Source organism: Typopeltis vanoorti, chromosome 15 (assembly GCF_054136105.1).
Source record: "Typopeltis vanoorti isolate ZY-2024b chromosome 15, IOZ_Tvanoo_1.0, whole genome shotgun sequence".
NCBI lineage: Eukaryota > Metazoa > Arthropoda > Arachnida > Uropygi > Thelyphonidae > Typopeltis > Typopeltis vanoorti.
Genome location: NC_143563.1, coordinates 65,499,603 through 65,522,279, shown reverse-complemented (window position 1 = coordinate 65,522,279; position 22,677 = coordinate 65,499,603). Strand labels below are relative to the sequence as shown.

Here is a 22,677-nt window from a genome sequence, read left to right as displayed (position 1 = left end):
TTAACATGTAACTTTTTTCCCCCTTTCGTTTGTTTTCTCTGCTTTGAAGTAACTATTCTGAAATTCACGAGAAATCATATCCATATTCGTATTATCCAGAAGGTGGCAGTGGACTGAAATAGAATGAATGAAGAACACGCTAGGAGATAAAAAAAATAATAATATCACAATATAATTTTTGCAGCTTCTTCTGAATAATGTACAAGAGGAATAAAAGGGGGCAGGCCAGTGTTTTTCAGGGTCGATTGCTACTCTCTCGTTTTGGTTAAACGGATACCTTCTATTGCTATGAAAATAGCGTGTCCGTGCTCAGAATATCTTCTCGTATAATATAACGCAGCAAACACTGCGATAAAGTAACTTATCCGTTCAGTCATGAAAAGCGTCAGTAAACTTCACAGCATGCAATAAAAAGGCGTGTTATACTACTGTGAATGACCTCGAAGTTAATTGTAGCGAAACGTATGACATAACGTGATATGGTAATTTCTGGAGATATTGTGATAATCTTCAGTACAGATAGTCTAAAATGTTCACCTGCAGTAATTCTCGACTGAAGGTTTTATAATGCTATCATGATAATTACATATTACAGCTACTTTTCAGAATATTTCAGAATACTCAATCTTACACTGCAATGAGTGTAGGATTGAGTCTTAGGTACTTTATCCTTTCATTTGTGTTGATAACGATGAGCGGAGGTAGGGGGTAGGGAGATATTGGACACTCGGCCGGCATTTTTTGTGGGCTTATAGAAGGATTTAATATACTTGATTTAGGTCTTTATCTTTCGGATGTCTTGAGGGTTCTAGTTGGCCACTGGCGTATATCCCCAGGCTGGTGAAGCATAGGTGCGAATCGGTCTTATCACTTTTTTTTTTTTTTTTTTTCATCAGTAACTTTTTGTGTGTGTGTGTGTTCAAGTGGCTGGCTTGATTTAAGAGAGAGTATTGAGTTGTGCAATCATTCTGTTAGCTTTTGTTCACACAAAGTCTGTGTGCTTTGTAATTGAGACCTGTATCTAGCTGAACAACTAAGTATTTAGATCGCAGTCGACAGGGGGGGGGGGAGATACATTGCTAATTTGCATTTTTAATTGCTCTGCACACACGGATATGTACTTTTCTATGAAATTAAAATCGTAGATATGCTTTGGGACTGCATTGTTTCCTCCAATATATCAGCGAAAGGACTCAGCTTTTCTGCATCACCATACGATATCCTTCGAACTCCGTGAATTGGCGGGAGAGGTTTACGTCCTTGTCTTCATCATTTTCCCCACAGACTGATATGGGGCTTTCTGTATTTTATTAATTTATTCCGTGTTCAGCAATCAGTTCCATTTCTAGTTTCCAAAGTCTTTAAGTATCGAACAAGGTTCTTGGTCCTGTTGAGTTCCCGTTAATTGCTCTAATCTTACGGCAACAGAGCAGTCTTAATTTATTATTTCACGAATCAGGTGTTTAATTTCGTCTAGAACACGGTCAGAAATTGCGCGTGTAACCATGGTAGTTATAGATGTCAAAGCAGTTAAAATCTGTCTTTCCAGGTTCCATACTGAGTTCTCAATTTTTTCGGTTGAATGTATGATTGGAACTGGGTCAAGAGATTTTCGAAGAGCGGTGGATGTTGACTCCAGTTAATGAAGGAGCAAGATGCGACATATGGGAGTCATATGCCACGTTCTTTAACACAGGAATTGTGTAATACATCTGGACAGCAGTTTCCACCGAAGTGTGTGGATTCGAAAGAACTTACTCTTGCTTACTTACTTACCCTCTTCATTCTCTGCGGAGCACAGGGCCTCAATCATTGTTCTCCACTGGACTCTGCTCATTGCTTTTGTCTTGATCTCATTCCAGGATTTTCCGGGCTGTTTCACCTCTGCTTCGATTTCTCTCCTCCAGGTCATCTCTTTCTTCTGCTTCGCTGTAGGTTCCATTCCATGGCTGGCTTTGCTATATCCTTATCTGAGGTTCTGATCGTGTGGCCTATCCACTTCCATTTTCTTTTTATTATTTCTATTTTGATGTCAGATTAATTTGTACCGTCTCATAATGTCTTGTTCGCAATTCTGTTTGGCCAGCATATTCCCAATATCTTTCTAAGACATCTATTTATGTAAATTTGCAGTTTATTTAAATTCCTTTTGATGAATCTCCAGGTTTCAGATCCATAAAGAAGAATAGCTTTTACATTTGCGTCGCAGAGTCTTATTTTTGTCTTGAGATTTATTTCTTTACTTATCCATATGATTTTTTATTGTATTGGAAGGGCTTTCTGTATTTTATTTTTTATGTCCTGTTACTACTTCAGCTCACCACTGATCCTAGATATACAAATGTGTCTGCTGTGATTCTTCCATAAGTTGGCGTGTTAGATTTTGTTTGGGATTAATCTTTATTATTTTGATTTATTTTAAAGACACGCTCTGAGGCTTCCCAGTTTAAATGATCTATTTTTCTTTGCATATGTTGGTGCTTTTGAGCTAGCAAGCAAATGGCATCAGCAAACTCTAAATCATTTAATTTATTTGTCCATCCCCATTGCATATTAATGCTTTCGTCTATTGTATTTCTTGTCACCCACTCTATTAAGAAGATTGTAGGGGAGCATATGCACCCTTACCTTACACTTGTTGTTTTTATTTCTTTACTTAAATTCCCATTACATATTATCTTGATTTTATAATTGTCGTACATTGCTTTTAATTATTTTCTCTGGTATATTTCATCAATAATATTTCATCCGTAATATTTCATCAATTTCCAAAGTATTACTCTGTTTATACTATCGAATGCTTATTCAAAGTCAAGGAATCCCAGATTCTAGCTATTGTCCATATTATTATCTACTGTTTCAACTTTCTCCTGTTTTCCTAGTATTTCTTCAGTTCCTTCATTGTAAAATTGTTTGATATTTTGCCATATTTCTTCTATATGTGCATTTTTTCCCTTCACTTTATGGTATTGTTTCATATTTGCTTTTGATCGTACTAGCAAAGTTTTCTATCATATCCTTATTTTTCACTATATTTATATTTATATTGTACCAGTTTCTTTTGCTCCTTTATTTAAATATCTGCTAGTTTCCTTTTTATCTTTGCCGCCACCAGCATATGGTCTGTGTATGCGTCTGTTCCTCTTTACGCTCTCACATCTTGCAAGGAAGATCTCCATATTTTATTTCTGGTTATGTGATCTATTTGATTTTTATTCTTTCTATCTGGTGAGATCCAGGTTTGTTTATGTGTGTTCTTCTGTTAAAATATTATACCTCCTGTGATTAAGTTGTTAAATAGGCAGAAGAATGTTTATTTTAGTAACATTTTTGTATCTGGTTTTGAAACGAACTTTTCTTATTCTTTCTAATACTAGGTTCCATTTCAATAGTGTCTTTCTTGCATCTTCTGTCATCATCAGAGCGACGCTCCTGTTATGTTATTCATCCTCCGAGTTTCCAGAATATATGATATATTTGTTTGATGCTACTCTGATCTCACCAGTTGCACTCCATCTGGTTTCACTTAATCTTAATATTTGTATTTTTCGAGAGAACTGGTGACTACTATATTCATAGTGGCGGCGAATGCGTTTTCAGGTTTAGATTTTGACTTGAACCTTGTGATCGCAGTTTAGTATTGTATAGTATTTTGAACTGATAAATGAATTGATTTGGATTCTCGGAACAGTTATGTCAGAAAGTAATCATTAGTGTCATTGATGCTTGAATTTGTCTAAAACACTATAAATAGACGGTGAGTCTTTGTATTTCTTCTCTCTCTCTCTCTCTCTCTCTCTCTCTCTCTCTCTCTCTCGTGATTCTGTTTTCATGAGAAGATAGAAATTATTTCAGTTGTGGCTGATCTTAATTATTGGAAAGACTTGAATTTAGAAACTCTAGTCCCATTTTAGCAGCTGGGGAACTGCTTGAGGCCAAATGCCCCTAGCAGGTTTATGTTTGACCAAGCCAAGACAGAATTCTGACCTTGATCTTGAAGATTCCTTGGTCTCTCCTACGCTGTTTACATCTCCATCTGTTTCTGGGTCCTCTCAAGATCAGAAAGTAAATTTTGGTGGTTTCTAGGAAATTAAAGAGAAAGAAAAACGAAATAATTCTTCCACTAATTATAATAAAAACCCTGAAAAGTGTTTTATGTTGTTACCGAAACATTATCCCCCCCCCCACCACCTAAGAGGTTCTTACTGATCTTTAAAACCGCCGCTTTAAAATTAAGATAATTCGCAAGCATAAAACACCACAAAAGTTCACTGTCTCTAATATTAGTAAACAACAAGTTATTAACAGCTCAATGCTATCGCTTTGGCCATGATCAGCCATGTTGTAAGGCAGAATTTCGCTACATGAAATGTAGACAAAAGCACCCAACTGCATTCTGCAGAAAACCAAAAAACAGTACTTGCAAAGCGCGGTGGTCCACATCCCGCTAATTATAAAGGATGCCTCATTTCCTCTACATTTGAAAATCTCTCAACTTGCGCAAAGCTCCTCAACAGCAGATCCTTCGTACGAGGCTAGGCGTCTCACAAAACCGGAACCTCTCTAGCAGCTGAAACTTACATATAAACTTAATCATACGTAAGGTTTCCAATTGAAAAAGGAAAAAAAAAAAAAACATAGTGCATCAAGATGATCAGTGCTCCGTCAAATCTAACTTGATGAGAAAGTCCAATTCATTTCAGATCATTAGTTAGAATACCAACATTTGCGAAACAAATTACTTCAACTACAACCCCATTGATTAGGGAAAACTGAAATTGAAAACATTAAAACAAACTCACCGACAATTACAAAAAGTAATCACAATGTAATAATAATTATTAGTCCTTATAAGGACTGGCTTAAAGGGGCGAAGCAAGAATGCTTTTCATCTTCCCCGTTATCTGTAGAGGACAGTGTAAGGATAAGGTGTTATTGAGCTATTAAAGCTCTGATCATAGCAGGAAGGTAACAGCAATAGCCGAGCCTCAGTTAGGACTTCATTGGTTACAGCATTGCCATCCATTATTACCCTCCAAGGGTATTAATCACCGCATCTCACGGTCGATTCTCCCGATCATAATAATTATTCTGAGCTACTAACGCTCTGATCACGGCAAGAGGGTAACAGCAATAGCCGAGCCTCAGTTAGAATTTCATTGGCTACAGCATTGCCATCCATTACCCTCCAAGGGAATTAATCACTGCATCTCACGGTCGACTAATCAATAACCGAGATGGTAATAATTTAATTATTAGTTCTTAAGTTCTTAAAAGAACTGGGCGATGGACTGAGTCCTTGACTCTTTATCCCGTCATCTGAATGAGGAAAATCTGTGTGGATGGAGTGTTATTGAGCTAAAAATCTGTGTGGATGGAGTGTTATTGAGCTAAAAAGCTCTAGTCATGGCTGGGTAACGGCAATAGCCTCAGTTAAAACTTCATTGGCTAAAGCATTGCCATTTGTTACCCTGGAAGTCCTAAAAAGGACTTTTTTTTTCGCTTATAATATCTAAGCCTCCAAATTTAATTATTAACAAAATGGACTATTAATTATATTATAATTACTTTAAAATATAAAAGGTGTCTTAATAAAGTATAATTTTATTAACACATATTAAAACAAATTAAAATTTTCTTGAATAAAATTTAATTAACATAAATATTTAATTAACTTTTTTTATTATAAATGAATTTGTATTAATCAGCAGTGCAATTTTTTGCGCTATGTTAATTTAGAAGGGAGACGTTTCATGACTTTTTTTTAATGTTTCTGACAAGTTGATAAAAATATATTTCCAATAAAATGCCAATGATATGATAAATTAAATCTTTATTGTTATAGTGGATGGATGTTATGTACTACAATCCACAGCACAATACCAGTACGATATAAATTTTTAAATGATAATGTTGTTTGATGTGATTTAAAGTTACCATGAAGACATGGTATATGTCTATATTATTAAATATAATTTAAATTATTCTATTAGCTTTTCAATAAAAAGTATTCTCACCTCTTCCATTCCTCTTTTAAGACATCCTCACTCGTTAATTAATAATTCATAGGTAAAACTATCTTTGTGTTATCGAATTTGAATATAAAAGACATATTTTGTTTTGCACAGAAATGAAAATGAAATATCAGCTAAATAGTATGCCTGAACAGATAAACTTACTTGGATAATTCCAGTTGGTCCCGTCGGTTTACTTCCTCCACACCCCATGGTGGAGGCGACAGCTTACCACGAATGCTACAGAATTAATAATTTTAATTCAATATCTTTATTAACCTGAAATGATTTAATTTTAATTGATTTTATTACTTTAATGCATTTTTAAATATATTTCTGACAATTATAATTTTTTTAAATATTTCTTTTATAATTTTTATTAAATTATGAATGAATAAATGTTAACCAAATTTTAAATGAGAGAAATCTAAAAAAAAAAAAAAGTGAAGATTTTAAATAATTTTATTAAATATTTTTAAAAGAAATAACAACCGCATATATGATGGTACATCATTAAGGCTTAGCATCAGTCTACAAAATACCTAATAATCATGATTTTACTGCAATATATTACTTTGAAGTTTTACACTATACACACATTAAAAAACGAGCACTAGCTAGCAATCGGCAAGTAGTAATAGTAACTTCAATGCCAATGTTTTTCATACTTTTTTTTCTACGTGGAATGTAAAAAAAAATAAATGAACTCATGTGACAGTATATAAGTGGTAAGTAATTCTATAGCATCAATTGGATTATAAGATAAATTTCTTCACACTTTTAGACATTGACATTCAAATTTAATTAACAGTATTTATTGGCAATAAGTAGATTTATGTAAAATATGCAATTCATTGACCGAATTAAAATCAATCTTGATAATATGTCAAAGAATTAGTCATATTTGTCAAATCATTACTTTCACACTTCGCACTGTCTCGAGGGCATTTTTGTTTTATTTCCTGTCATTCGTGATGCCTAAAATCAAGATATCGATTCAGGTGAATCACCGCACAGGCTTTATAAAAATTAAAATAAATAAATAAAAATAATAAAAATAAAAAAACAGTTATGTATTTGATAGTTTGTGATTAATTTTAAATGTTCAGATGTCTTTAAATTATTCAAAAGAAAAGCAAGAGCCACCGTAGCTCGGTCAATAAGTAAAGGACAATGCCTTTTGTTTGACTGGAAAGACCTGTTCGAATCCCGAGATTCGAACAGGTCTTTCCAGTTAGGGAGGTTAGAGAAGGGCTTTTGAACTGAAGTTTATTGAACCTCTCTCTATTACGAAAGTGGTAGAGTTATTATTAATGTAATAATAATAATAATGATATAACTTAAATGCTTCTATCATATCCCCTCTCCTCCGCCTGTTAGCTAAACTCTGCAAACCACACACCCACCTTCAATCTGTCCTCAAACAGGATATTCCGCAGACCTGTCACCAGCTTGATCACTCGTCTCTGAATCCTCTCCATCACTTCCTCAAGAAACGTATACGACTAAATCTGTACACAGAAGACAACATGTGACCGAATCACAGCCTTAAAAAGAAGGATAGTAACCTATCTTTACTTGTCAATGTGTGCTTCAGCATCCAAGTAATCCTGTCAGTTATTTTGCAACTTTTGCAATATGTCCTATGAATTTCAAATCTCTACCACTCCCAGATCCTTTCATCAATTTCCTGTACACTCGTATCATCAATATAATACGAAGTGTGTAATATTTTCATCCCAAGGTGCATTATCTTACATTTTACAACCTTGATTTGACAACCTTGCCCACACTGCCAATTTATTGAAATCATCCTGTAAGATATCCACATCACCTTCATCAACTATTGCCCTCCCCAGTTTTGCATCATCGGCAAACAACTGAATATCCCCCCCCTTCAAATCTTCCGTTTTTATCATTAATGTATAAATTAATTAGATATTAGTGGTCTTAGTACAGAGGCCTGAGGCACTCCACTAGCCGCCTTGATTCCACTCCACCATACACCACCCTCTGATGTCTGTCTAACAGCCAATCTCCTATCCGTGCCACTAATGATTATGATTAAGAAGCTCAATTTCTTCAGAAGATTTATTAGTAATTATAAAGAATAACTGAAGATACTATCTTCAAACAATAAACATATTTCTATCTAACCTAAGTGATAAAATTTAGCCAGTTCTTCGATCTTAAAAAAAAAAAAAATTCCTTATTTACCTTAAAAAAAATTTGCCTTATGAAATAATGCTGGATCTAATATCCACATCGCCGAACTGAAGCCTTTTGGCTCTTTATTTTAGTAAAAAACTTACCTTGTACAGCCTCTGTACAACTCAATAAACTGTAATACGTAAAAATTAGAGAACTATTGCTGGAAATCGTATGGATAACGTTTCTCTTTCTCTTCTAACAACAGAATGACTATAATGTAGGTTGTGTTCGAGATGTCGTCGTTGTCAAATAGTTTATCTGACTGAATCCCATTTCCGTAAGCTGATGGATGGCATATCGAGTGCTTTCGGTAGACAGGTGTTTACCTTTTCTACTTAAAAATCTGAAGACACTTCTATCAGTAAGAATGCAATTACACTAGCTATAGGAAAGTATGTATATTTTTCTTTCTTCTTTCCTGAGCTACCAATTACAATGATTTTATTTTCGGAGAATTCTTTTCGAATATCAATCTTAAACTTTTTTTTCAATTTCACATCGATGATTAGCTTTGATTTGAAAACAGTAGAAATGTCTACAGTTGTGGTACATAATTATCATAAATTTAAAATGTACTCACGTAATATATGTAAGTTAGTACACTGAAATAGTGAATCTTTAAAAAAAAATCATAAAAAATAACAACAGGAATGACCCACTTTTTAATAATCACAGCTGCCTGTTCGGAAATCGAAAAAAAATTGCAGTGTATTTATGAAATTGTGTTAATAAATGTTTCATAAGCTTGACCGATATTACTGTAATTTCAACTTCCACGAACTTCATGAGTAGTAAAGAGCAGAGATAGGAATTAGGTTTATCTCAGACAAAAATCAAGCGAATGTGATTTATTGGAGAATAGAGTCTTGACCTCCCAGTATTGAAAAGCAGTGTTTTTAAGTTTTTTTTTTAATTAATTTATTTAATACAACGTAACGAAATTGTCAAATTGTTCTCATAATAACGAAGTCCTGGGAGGGGGGGGGGTTCTAATATTACGACAGAAATACGGCAGAAGCAATTAAGTCAGCCAGACATCGCATTATGTGCGTGTTCTTCTAGCCAGTTTGCCTGTTTTGCGGCTTGAAAATTCCAACTATCCAATGATGAGATCCACCCCTCTCTTGTGAAAGAATGCAATTTTTCCCTAAACATTCTTCTCTCCTTAAAATAAATAATAAAATAAAATAAGTAAAAATTAATAAGATAAAGAGTAAAATAAAAAAATAATAATAATAAGTAGGAAAATAAATAAATAAATGGAGTGTGTATCAGATTGTTGTTTAACAATAATTCGTAACTGACAGGACGGATTTTAATGAAATTTGACAATCAGGATCTTTTGTAAAAAAAGAAAAAAAAAAAGGGAGTCATCAAAGCATTGTGATGTTATTTATTTTAGTCCTAAAATTTGCCAAAAACGATTCGATATCGTACAAAATTATATGTTCATCGGCCACAAACACCTTTGGACTCAATCGCTGTGACGAAGAAGTCGCTATACAAGAATATTAAGGAATTCTTTGTCGAATGAAAAAAAAAAAATGAAGACAGAAAAGAAAAGAAATTGATGATATTAAATAAACAACGATGCATTTAGCAATTCTTAATTCTTTATTTATGGTGTTATAAATACATGGATTACACTGACACGAAACTAAATCTTTTTTTTTTCTTTATAATTCTTGCAGATCATTTAGATAAGTGTTGCTTTTTTTTTAAAAAAAATCCATTTTGCTCATTTTATTTCTTATTTTTGGTCTAGGTCACTACTGGATGTATGTATTTTGTCCGATTAAAAATGACGAACGACAAAAAATGATTTCATCTCATTCGCTAGTAATTCTACTTCTGAGATTAAAACATTCAGAAAGATTACAAGTGAATAAAATATAAATTTAGCTTAAGCATGCAATTGCAATTGCAATAATGTTATTTTAGAGTTAATCAATCCTATCCTAGTCCTGTGGCTTCCTCTCTTTCAGAGGGTTGCAGCTGATTACTAGGGAGATAATGATGCAAGGTGATTTACAGCTTTCCTTGCTGAATTTATGACTGTAGCCGCGTGTGTTTACGGGACCGGTTTGCTCATTTTGAGGGATGAAAAACCCGAGTTACCAGGAGAAAAACCCTCCACCTCCGTATGAGGTCGGTTAACTTACCTTTATTTGAAAGAGACCAGATAAAGGCTCCTCACGTCATAGACTGGAATCCAACCCATGTCTTTCCGACCAAAGGCTTCGTCTATACCAACTCAGCTTAGCAAATCAATACTATTTATAAATAAATTCTTTAAATAATGCGAGCAGCTTAAAAAAAAAAAAAAAGTTTAGTATATTATTGTATAGTATACTACTGAATGGAACAAAACATTTTATTTTATTTTTTATTTATTTATTTTTTCTGGAAATACTTAATTTCCATATCCATGCTTAAAATACTGAATTATAAATAATGAAATATGCTATTTACACTATAATTAACACGTGCTTAACTGGTGAATACTAGTAAACACATACACACAGCTTTGCTTACATATATACATATTTGGACATATGAAAGAACAGCGCAAATTCTAGTACGCTTAGCACAACACACAGTCAGCCTATTAATGTGCTTCAGGGTCATCGACCTTTCCTGATAATAAACAATGAGTCATCAATGTCAAACTATGTAAATGTAGAAGGATAAGTAAAAACTGAATGCAGAGAGGGAGAATACTTGAAGAGGAAATCGGGCATTGATAATAGCTAACAATAAAGTGGGGGGGGGATATATCTTATAAAGGATCCCATAAAAGTTTAATATTCAATAAAAGACATTTAATAAAAGCATTCAGCATTATATCCAAATATTCTGCATTTGAGACAAACTTGATAAATCAATTTGTGTGTGTGTGTTCTGCAGCCAGTTTGCTTGATTTGTAGACGTAAAATCATCGTTTCCAAGAAGAAAATCTGACACCTCTGTACGAGATTACCTGTTAACTTTTAAATTAAATTTAATTTTTAAATTTAAATTTAATAATTTAAACGAATATACATATTAAAAATTCATGCCTGATTAATAAATATAAATCTTTTTTAAATTAGTGAATTAAAAAAATTCAATCTCATACTACTCGATTTTGTTATTTTTCATTTCATTTAAAATGTATCTTAATATTAATATAATTAGGATCGGGTAGGAAAAAATCCTTAAATAATAATTAATGAAACCAGAATGTTAAAAAAAAAGGAATCCGGGATTCCAATCATAAATTCTATTCCAGCAAAGTATATAAAAACCTCAGTGTTCACATCATGTATAACTGTCAGTCTGCAGCATTATTTGGATGCAAAACAAATTAACAGAACTCGAGAAGTTGATGTGCTTGATAGTATTCGTCAACTATCTACATATCACTGTTGATTTCAAAGAGTTGTAATCCATTCTTCCCCGTAATAAGTGTTATCTCCAAGGGTCGACAGTTTTTCATCATTCAATTAGGTCAAGGAAACAGAGATAAAAGACGAGAAGTCGAGAAAAAGTGATATCTAAAATTATTTCGCGATTCGTACCAGCGTTGGAAGACGTGAAAGTGTCAATGGATATGACAAATAGTGCTATAGATAACTGCTGAAGAATCCGATGTTTATTTCTAGTGCTTGAAATGAATTTCTCTTTGCATGGATGGTGACAAGAAAATAATTTTAATGTTTAAGCATTTTCCGATATGGATTATTATTATTATTATGAAACCTCCAGAGTCCAAGAACTCATCGTAGGAAGACACTCTACATTAATCGCGCGCGCGCGCGCGCACACACACACACACACACACACACAATATTTAGTTATCCAAACTAACCTAACTCTTCTGGCCTGCACCTTATAATTTCCATAACTCGCGTCCTCCTTATGCACACGATATTCAGGCCCACATCATTTTTTTTCGCTTAAAAATCTCTTGCTTAATAAGATTGTACATCGATTCACTCCCACCCTGTTTATTCTTCGAACTCTAAGGATATTTTAATATTGCAACCTTAAGTATTTTTAAATACTTCCCGTGCACTTCCGATATCCTTGCTCATCTACAACCGATACCATGGGATCGAAACTAATAGTTTCCTCAATTGGTCATAACTTCCAGCTTTGAATTCAGTTGGGCATATAACCTTTTCTAAATGGAACATCCACACACTTATCCACTTCTCGAGTGAGTACAGCATGACCACTGTCACTAGCCGGAGGCAGAACAGTCAAGTCTTTTACTGAAACTCCCCCTCTGAAACAACTTTAGCATCGCAAATGAATATAATCATTTAATGAAGTGCAGCAACCAGATGAAATCCTTATATTTTAATCTACACAACATCAACATCCAGAACTCTAATAATCATCACTTATTTGCTAAATCATATTGTACTACTGAAATAACTGAAAATATTTTAAATTACAATAAAACTTTGTTTTCGTAAACATTAACTGATCATTATTCTGTATTTAATATAAATATCAACTAGTCGTAAATAAATTAATAATATGAAGAAAAAAATCAGTTCACAATTTTTAAAACTTGAAACAAGCTTTAGGCCATTATTGTTCTATTTACAGTACTACTTTTTTCGTTTGGCAACGTCCTTGATTTTTAAAGTATATTCAACCGTATACAATTTAATGATAACTTTCCTAGATGGCGCATCTTCCTAAGCACGTCCGCGAATAATGTTTCAGCAATCGATTATAATATTGTGTTATTTTCCTGCTTGTGAATGTAAACGGTACCTGAATGCCTAAGTCAGTTACCATGATATTTATATGCAGACTGTGAACATATCCGATAGCAAGTTCGTGTATAATGTGAATTTCATTTTCAGCAATTACACGAAATAATATTAATCAATAGTATTGACAAAGGATATTTGAATTTAATGTACACAAGTCAGTGATCTTATTGTCAGGATAAATTAGAATTCGAAGAAATTTTGTTACATAAATACTACGAATAACAATCACATCTAGTGAATCTTGATGAACTAAAGATTAAGAAAGTGAATGCTCGACGAAATTGCCATGGCTTCGTGACTTCGTCATATTTATATTTCATACATGAATAAATATTTCATACATGAAATATTTATTCAATTTAAATTAAAATCATATTCTTACTGCACATAAAATCCTCACACAATATGTTGCAATGTGAATTAGTCTAAAGATGCAGTTGTTGCTAAATAATCAACTATTGCACACTATACTGGCTATCCGTCCAAGAGAATTAATTTTACAGATAAAAAATATTTTTTTTTAAAAATCTAAAAAAAAATTTAAAAAAAAGCTACGTCACAAATGAGCTTAGTGGAGATGGCATGTGCCTTCCATAGCGCTACATCTCCTGAAGATAGAGTCTCATAGTTCGATTCTAGTCGCCGAATACAGGAACTTTTACTAAGCCTTTCTTCGACCAATTCCCGAGTTAGTCGATCTTTGGCACGGGCAAGCAGGTTTTTTCTCCAGGAAACTCGTTTTTTTTCCCGAAACTCAAGCAAATTGGCCGTAGAACCCACACTATTTTCAGACAGCAAACATAGTGTTAGGATTAGGAACTACGAGATAGCAGTACTTGTCAGTCGCCTCTCTTCACCGGACGTCATGATATTAGTGATAGTCTTGGGCAAGCTATCTCTGATTGGTTACCGGAGATTGAACCCCTCCCCTAATATCCAAAAGTTAGATAGGGCTAAAACGGCCTCGCCTACTCCCTATACGGGAATAAAAAGGCGTTAGTTGATTTTTTTTTTTTTTTGGAAAATGAAATATGTGAGAAGATTTGCAGGTTATACAAGCCTAGAAAACCTTATGAAATAAATAGAACAAAAATACTGTATCTAGAATGAATGCATTATGAAAGGATACTCAGGAAGAAGATGAATTATACAACAAGGAGACAGAGAAAAACAGGAGCAGGACCGATGAAACGCTGGGCTGGGATTGAAATAGATCGACCAGTCCTAGGTTTGTGAAAGGAAGACGAGACAAAGAAGAAGAAAGATACTGACAGGAAAGATTTTAAGACACATTGTTACTTCAAAACAACATTATAATACTGGGTGATCAAAATTAAAGAATTCTTGTTTAAGGCATTGTGGAGCGCCATCTAGTGATTCAAATGCTGTAAAACTTTGCAGGGATACATTGTGAGTCATGCGGAGGCGATATCTGAAAAAAAAGTTCCAAATTCCTCACCAGAAGCATTGCAAATACCAAATACATAGAATTTGCATATCGCACAAGTAGGCAGGTGGGTTTATATGGACAGGGGATTTTTCCTTTCATTCTGGCTGTTAATGTTAATACCGTCCGCAGTGATAGCACTAACCTTGCCCCAATGTGCTTTGTTCGTGAAGCTGTACATAAAAATTGCTATGCTGTTGTTGCACTAAACAATTGCTATGCTGTTGTTGCACTCCGAGAATTTCGTCTCCCAAACAAATGTCGACGAAATCTACTATCTCCATGTGCTCTGCGACGAATGACTAACCGATTGGCTAATCATTCATCGCAAAGCACATGGTCTTAGTCTAACTGCCAACGAAACGGGATCGTCGGCAGTTAGACCTGGCAGAGATCGCAAACCAATCAGTTCACAACAAGTGAATGAACTTGCTACTGCCGTTATGGAGCAGGCCATGAATAACAGCATTTGGTTCCTACAGTGCACGGGCTGTATCAAGACACGTGAATGTGCCCTACACAACCTTTTGGAAAATTAGGCGGAAGATTCTCCATTTCTACCCATTCAAGATAACCCTGACACAGGAGCTGCGTCCGCAGGACTTTGGAAGTCGACTGACACTCGCTTTAGCATTCCTTGCTCGAGTGGAGTTGGACGATGCGTGGCCGTGGATGATTTTGTGCGGAGATGAGGCTCACTTTCACCTGAAGGGAGCTGTGAATACTCAGGGCTGCCGGTAAGGCTACGCAAAACCCGCATTGCAATTCAACAAATTTCTTTGCATTCACTCAAAGTTACTGTCTAGTGCGGGTTTACAGTTCCGTTTATCATTGGACCATTCTTCAAGGACATTCTCCAGTCGGGTCCCGTGCCTTGCTTAGCTACTGCCGAAAGGTTTCGGAATATGACAAAAAATTTTCTTGTGCTACAGCTACAGAATGGATTCAGTCATTTTCACGGGGGGGGGGGGGGTCATTGGTCGAAAGATTATTACAGGAGGTTCTTCGAGAACATTTCACGGAAGCCAGAATGATCAACCTTGCATGGCCACTTCATTCACTTGCTCCGACCCCGTGACTTCTGGCTCTGGGGATTTCTCAAAGACAGTGTTTATCGGGATCATCCTAATAACTTGCCAGCGCTGAAAGACAGCATAATGCAGCATTTGCGCAACTTCAGGCCTAACCAGCTGTGTTCTTCTGCCATTGAACACACCGCGTGAAGCATGCAGTTTGTGGCATACTGGGAAGGGCAGCACATTGAACAGCGCAGTCCGTGAATGCATAATGGAAGCGAATAAAAATTTGTTATTTATGCTTGTGTCGTTTTTTTCCTTACACACACACACACACCGAAAATACTCTATCTACATTCGGTACATCATATAGTTCACACTGGTGGTGAATTCTGGAACTCCCCCCCCCTCCCACACCCCCCCCCCCCTCAGATATCGCTTACGCATGACACACAATGTATTCCTACAAAGTTTCGCTGAATTTGGATGATTTCGTGGCGTATATTTTAATTGACTGCCCCACCCACTATAAATAGTCTTGAAATTTTCTAATACATTATAGCATAGGTATACTTTGAGTTAAGCAAGTTGAGAAACATGCACATAAGAACAAGTATGGTTTTATTACTCTTGCAGGCCTAAAATTAAGCAAAACGGTGGTGTGACAGCCGAAAGTGAACGTCATCTACCAGTTATTATGATTATGATTTACTTTTTTGGACAATCCTAATAAGATGCTAAACTGAAAGGAGTTTTACACCAATGCTACAGGAGAATTCGAATCCAGTCTGTCAACGTTAGAGAAAATGCTTTATCTACTGCATTACCACAAGTCAATACCCAAAAGAAATTGAATAATACAAATGTTTTATTAATACTTCACAGGTCTCGATTAAAATGGTGCCCTTTTTATTTTAATCTTTATCCATCATTGTTATGAAATATTTCTTTGCGACAGGAAAAATATAGCTTTCTTTTATCGGCAAATAAAAGAAAGCTACAGTTAAGTTTTAAAATTCAATTTACTGTGTTTAAAAGGGCATATTATGCAACTAACCTTCATAAATTCTTTATAAATAATCACAAAATAATTTTAACTTATGAATCAAATGTTCTGCAAATACTTCTTGGGAATTTATGAAACGACTGAAAAAAAATATTTACTAAAATAAAGAGCCAAAAGGCTTTGGTCCGGCAATGCAAAATTATATAAGTAAAGTGGATATTAAATTATTAAATCCAGCATTATTTTAAAGCCGAATGTAGACACTATGAAAGTTTCCTAAGGTAAGTTGACCAGAGAGCTTACGGGAATACACTCCCCCAGATTAACGAGTTGCCTTAGTGCGGGCAAATGGAAAACATAGGAGACATTTTTTTTTTTTTTCTGAGTTAGATTATATGTTATTGTTGGGGCCAAAATATTTTTAATATTTTCTGCACATATTTTGTTTGTAAACTATTTAATTTAACTTCTTGTTCAGGTCAGTTCCATGTCTCTGATCTATATTAGGATCGTACCTACACTTTTCTTGAGGCGTTAGAGTGCTCCGCCCTCCTTCTTCATTGTTTGTGGCCTTTAAATTGGCACTAATTTTTCGGAACCCTCAGCTAGGGCCTCGTGCACCTGTGCATAAGTACGATCCTGATCCCTGTAATATTACGGCCTTAATATTGCTATTGAAGAACTTTATTTTTGTTTTATTCTGATATTTGGATGATTTCATATATCATTTAATTTTCGGAAATCATTAGTAGCTTTTGTCAATCCTTGCATTATATCATTGTCAGTTCTACATTTTCTCCCAACTATGTAAAATTCTTAACTTCTACTATATGTTGGTTGATTTTATTTTTCGTTGTGGCATATTGCGCCTGTGCAGCACAGTGGAATTAGCATATCTGGTGCTTCGGTCGTGACTACTTGAAGAACGACGTAAGTTCAATTCTAATCGCCGATTAGAAGAAACTTTTTCTAAGGTTTTTTTTTTCGACCGGTTCTCGAGTTAGTCGACTTCTGACATGGGCAAGTGTTTTTTTCTCTCTCTCTCTCTCTCTCTCCCTCTCCCGGAAACTCAAAAAAAAAAAACGATCCTAAACCCACAGTATTTCTTGGGAATTTATGAAACGACTGAAAAAAAATATTTACTAAAATAAAGAGCCAAAAGGCTTTGGTCCGGCGATGCAAAATTATATAAGTAAAGTGGATATTAAATTATTAAATCCAGCATTATTTTAAAGCCGAATGAAAGTTTCGGCTTTAAAATAATGCTAGTCCCCTTTAAAATAATGCTGGTCCCCTAATCCTAATATTATTTTCTGATGAGTGCCTTCATCAGAAAATAATATTAGGATTAGGGGACCACGAGATGGCGGCATTTGTATAATTACTGATGGTCTTGGGCCAGCTATCTCTGATTGGCTACCGGTGGAGACTGAGCTTTCCCCCTCAGGCCCCCAAAAGTCAGATAGGGCTAAACGGCCTCGACCCACTCCTAATAGGGAATAAATAATAGGCATTAGCAGGTTTTTTTTTTGTTGCCATTTTCTGTTCAGTGTTGTTGTAGGGTACAGTGCCCTCATGCGATGAGTTCTTGGACTACTTGAAAGTGCAGGTAATAACAATAATAATAATTTTAAGCCCAACCATTTCAGCTGTTTTATACAGGTCTTCGCTTGTATTGTATACAAGCAAATTATTAATAATTTGTTACATTAATAATAATAATAATAATAATAATAATAAAAAGCAAAATATTAATATTGATGATATACTGTATATACAGGTAACCCTCGTTACACAACGCGGTTTCGATATAACGCGGTCTACAAATTTTAGTAATAACCCTTGTTCAACTCGGTACTTATACAACGTGGTTTTGATAAAAATTGTACAAACCCTTTATCCTTTCATATTATTTTTTCTTTTTATTTTTTTTACCGCGCGACTTAAAAATCAAATTTTATCTTTGTTAATCCTCCGGCGCTCGTAGCTGATCTGACAGATACATGCAAAATGTTTAATATAAATATTCTTACACAATTCAGTGTATAGCTTGGAGGTCATGAGTAGCTGTGCATTCATATATTATGAGTGATATTCCGCACTGTCAGTTTGGTTTAACACATGTTATGTAAAGGTTTGTGATATTTGACAGTAAACTGTATCTGAGCGATACCCAAACCTCCGATGGTCAGTACATGGCGGTATTATCAGTATAGTATGGTTTAGTTGTTTTCATTTTTTATTCTTTGTTCAATAATTTTTAGATTGTAACTGAAAATAAATAAACCATCATGTATTACTGAAATAGAGAGCCAAAGGCTTATTTATCATACATGTCCTCGAGGAGATGTGCTTTACATTTATGGAAAATACTAATGCAAGTGAACTGGAGCTTACTCCACCTTTACTACGAGTTGCCCATAAGGTTGCTTATGCTTGCATCCGCAGAAACTTTTAGTTTTATATAGTCGGCACGAATTTCATTCGGCTATGAAATAATGTTAGATTCAATATCCACTTAATTTTTACCATCATGTATTTGCAGTGTTTTTTCTTGATGTTTTATTGCATTTTAGCACATACTAGTAATGAATCTATCTCTCAGATTATACCGCGACCTACGTTGCAATTTTACCACCTCGAGCTGTGGAGAGATCAATTTGCGTCTGCCCGTATCGCGCATGTAGTTATAAGTAGCGAATTTATATTAGGGGAAATACCCTTTCGCAGGCATGTACGTCAATTGGTTACCGTATAAAGTGTTTATTGTTTAATTCGTTTTCTGTCAGGAAAGCGCATTAAAAATCATAAGTGTGTTAATTCAAGCTGAGCACTTTATTTTCTGATGAGTTATATGCAATATTTAATGCTTTTTTTATGTAAAAATTTTATTTTAATAGTTATGGCCACTTAAAGGGCTTTGCGATATGGTTGAAAACGAAATTAGTGAATTAATTTATGGGGAAATAGATTTAAATTAGGAGGAACTGGTACAATTAACAGATGACGTCGAACCAAATGGCGTGGAAAGTTCTGCCGAAGATCCTGATTGTGATGAATCCATTAAAGAATTCAGTTTAAAGAAATTAGTAGAAGGATTGGACTTGGCAAGAAAGTTAGGAAGTTATTTTACGGATAATGAACCCTCAATGGAGCGCTCCGGAAAATTCACGAGACAGTTGGATATATGTTTAGCTCCATATTATGAACGTAATAAAAAATTGCAGCGTAGTGGTAAGCAAGGTCTTAATACTGAATTCTTGATAACTAAACCAGCCGAAGTACGCAATGAGAATTATACAAATGATGTCCAGGAGATTTCAACTGATGACGACATCCGGCCACTCGTAAATAAAGAACATCTACGAAATGTTCGTTTTGAAGACAGTGATGACGATTAAAATATGCACTTTATTTTATTTTGCCTAAAACATTTTATATATTATAAGCAATGAAGTTTACGTACAATTTATATTTTTATAAGTTTACACTATGTATTTTGTTTCATAATTTATGTTTTCTTAACTTACATGAATTATCTGAATTAAATAAAAATATTTTTGTTGGATATGTCATTGTTGTTTATATAATTAAAAAAAAAACGATTTCGGAACATAACCCTACTTTTTCTGTGATCAGCGTCTCGCATAACGCGATTTACATAACGCGGCATTTCTATGGAACCTAACATCCGCGTTATGCGAGGGTTACCTGTATATCATCAATACATATACATAGATCTTCAAAGCCCACTTTTCATAATTGGGTAGTGGGGGGGGCAACAGTTGCAAGAGGAACTTCCAATGGTCACGATCCTCTACCACCAAGCTCAGGTGTTCTAGTAGGATTCCCAAACGTGTCCACCCAAGGTTTTGGATATAATCTATCCAGCGAGTACTTGGCCTCCCACCTGGCTTGGAAAAGAGGGCCTGCTGAGGGAGCCTCTCTTGTGGCATTCTGACCAGGTGCCCATACCAACATAACTGTGCTCAACACAGAGAAACAGCAGTTGAGTATTGAGGGTTTCCCGAATTACAGAGCTTCTGACTCTTGTCACGTCTTGTCAGCCCTGCAACCCCTCAAAGGAACCTCATTTCAGCTGTTTGGTTTCATGTCCACATTCTTTTGGTCATTCCCAACTCTCATGACCATAGGTGAGGATGGGGACATAGACTGTATTGAAGACAGCCAGCTTTGCCTTCTGGCTTAACTCCTGCTTCAATACTACCGAATGGCCAAGCTCCCGCAATATTGAACTTGCTAAGCCAATTCGAGTATCTAGCTCTACTTTCCATTTTCCATCATTCGTGAATATGGACCCAAGGTATTTAAACTTTTCCACCTGCCTCATTGGGACTCCACTTACATGTATAGTGCACTGGAATGGTTATCTTGAGACCACAAATGTTTTCAGTTTTGGCCAACTGATCTTCATTCCGGCATCTGCACAAACAGCTACAAACCTATCCAGGGTCCACTGGAGGTTATCTGTGGAAGAGTTAAGCAGAACTAGGTCATCTGCAAAAAGCAGACGTCCAATGCTACATCTTCCAATTCTGACACACGCACTGCTTCGGCTGTGCCTATCAATCCAGTCCATAAATATTATGAAAAGGAGGGTGACAGAACACACCCTTGGCAGAGGCCAATGGAGACTGTGAAAGGTCAAACTTTGTGCTGTTTACCCTGACACAAAACTCTGGGCATTCATACAGGGACTTGATGGCAGCTAATAGTTGGCCCCCAATCCATACTCCTGTACTACTTGCCAAAGCTTATCCCAAGGAACCCGGTCATATGCCTTCTTCAAGTCCACAAAACATGTAGACATTCTTGGCATATTCCCAAGTTTTCTCAAAGACTTGTCTTAAAGTGAAGATTTGGTCAGTTGTGCTTCTACCAGGATGAAAGCCACATTGTTCTTCCTTGAACTTTGACTCAACTATGCTCCTGCACCATCTTTCCAAGCACCTAGCATACACTTTCCCAGGCAGGCTGAGCAGAGAGAGATGCCACAGTAGTTACTGCAATCCTTCTGGTCTCCCTTCTTGAAGACTGGTATTATTATGCCTGTCTGCCATTGCTTTGGTGCTCACCCGGATATTCAAGCAGCCTGACACACTGGACTCAGCCAGAGAACACCGTCTCGATTTAAGGCTTTTAGCATTTCAGGCCGAATTTCATCATCGCCAGCAGCCCCGATTTTAGCGATTTTATTGCTAAATGGACCTCTTCTGCTGCTGTGAGACTAGTCATTGCCCCGATCTGCACCTCTTGGATGTTCACAACTGCTGGGCCACTCGGGTTAAGAAGGCTCTCAAAGTATTTCCTCCATCTGTTTAGGATATCCTTCTCGGTTGTTAAAAGTGCACCATCAGAGGACTTAATTGCCCTTGCTGTGCACGATTTCCTCCCTCGGAGGCGGCAGATGGTCTGCCAGAATACTTTGTTTGCATTTGCATAGGATGAGTCTAATCTTTCTCCAAAGGATTCCCAAGCCTTCTGCTTTGCTGTCTTTACTGACTCAGCAGCAGCTTTTTGTGCCTCAGCATACCGCAAACGCATCTCAGGTGACCTGACCCTAAGCCATGTTAGGTAGGACTCCTTTTTTCCCCGGATAGTTTTTTGGACTTCTTGGTTCCACCAAGGTGTCCTTTTCTCACTGCCCGTTGCCACGCCGAGCCGCTTTCTGCCACAGCATGAGATTGCAGAGGCAGTAACAGCTGTTCTGAAGAGCTTCCTCTCCTCCTCAACATCTGCAGTATGCTTGGGAATTTCTTTGAACCTGGAGGAAATGTCATCTACAAAATTCTTCCTCACAGCCTCATTTTCCAATGCCTCCCATTTCACACGGTATAGCTACTTAGGCCTACTAGCGTTGATGGTAGCATCTGGTTTCTGAAGCCATAGCATGCACACAAGGTGGTGGTCAGTTGACAGTTCTGTCCCTCTTCTCACACGAACGTCCAACACTGCGGAAAATAGGTCTGCTGAGCCTATAAAGAAGTCAATCAGAGACCTTTGATCTAGTGTATCCCTATACCAGGTATACATATGGACCTCTCGGTGCTGGAAGAAGGTATTCATTATGGACAAGCTGTTAGTACAGCAGAAGTCCAATAATTTCAACCCATTCGCGTTAAGGTCACGGGTGCCGTTCCTCCCAACCACACCCCTCCATGTCTGGTCATCTGTTCCAACATGTGCATTG

At 36.0% G+C, this 22,677-nt stretch overlaps 1 protein-coding gene across 2 annotated transcripts in view; it reads right to left on the bottom strand.

The window, feature by feature from the left end:
- Positions 1–22,677, bottom strand: part of LOC150098830 (uncharacterized) — a 152,713-nt gene that overhangs the window by 100,887 nt on the left and 29,149 nt on the right. For both annotated transcript variants that reach the window (XM_090405417.1, XM_090405416.1), the window contains one exon: positions 6,180–6,254. In XM_090405417.1, the coding sequence (XP_090261543.1) occupies positions 6,180–6,227 (48 nt within the window). In that variant the 5' untranslated portion in view covers positions 6,228–6,254. The remainder of the gene's footprint in view (positions 1–6,179; positions 6,255–22,677) is intronic.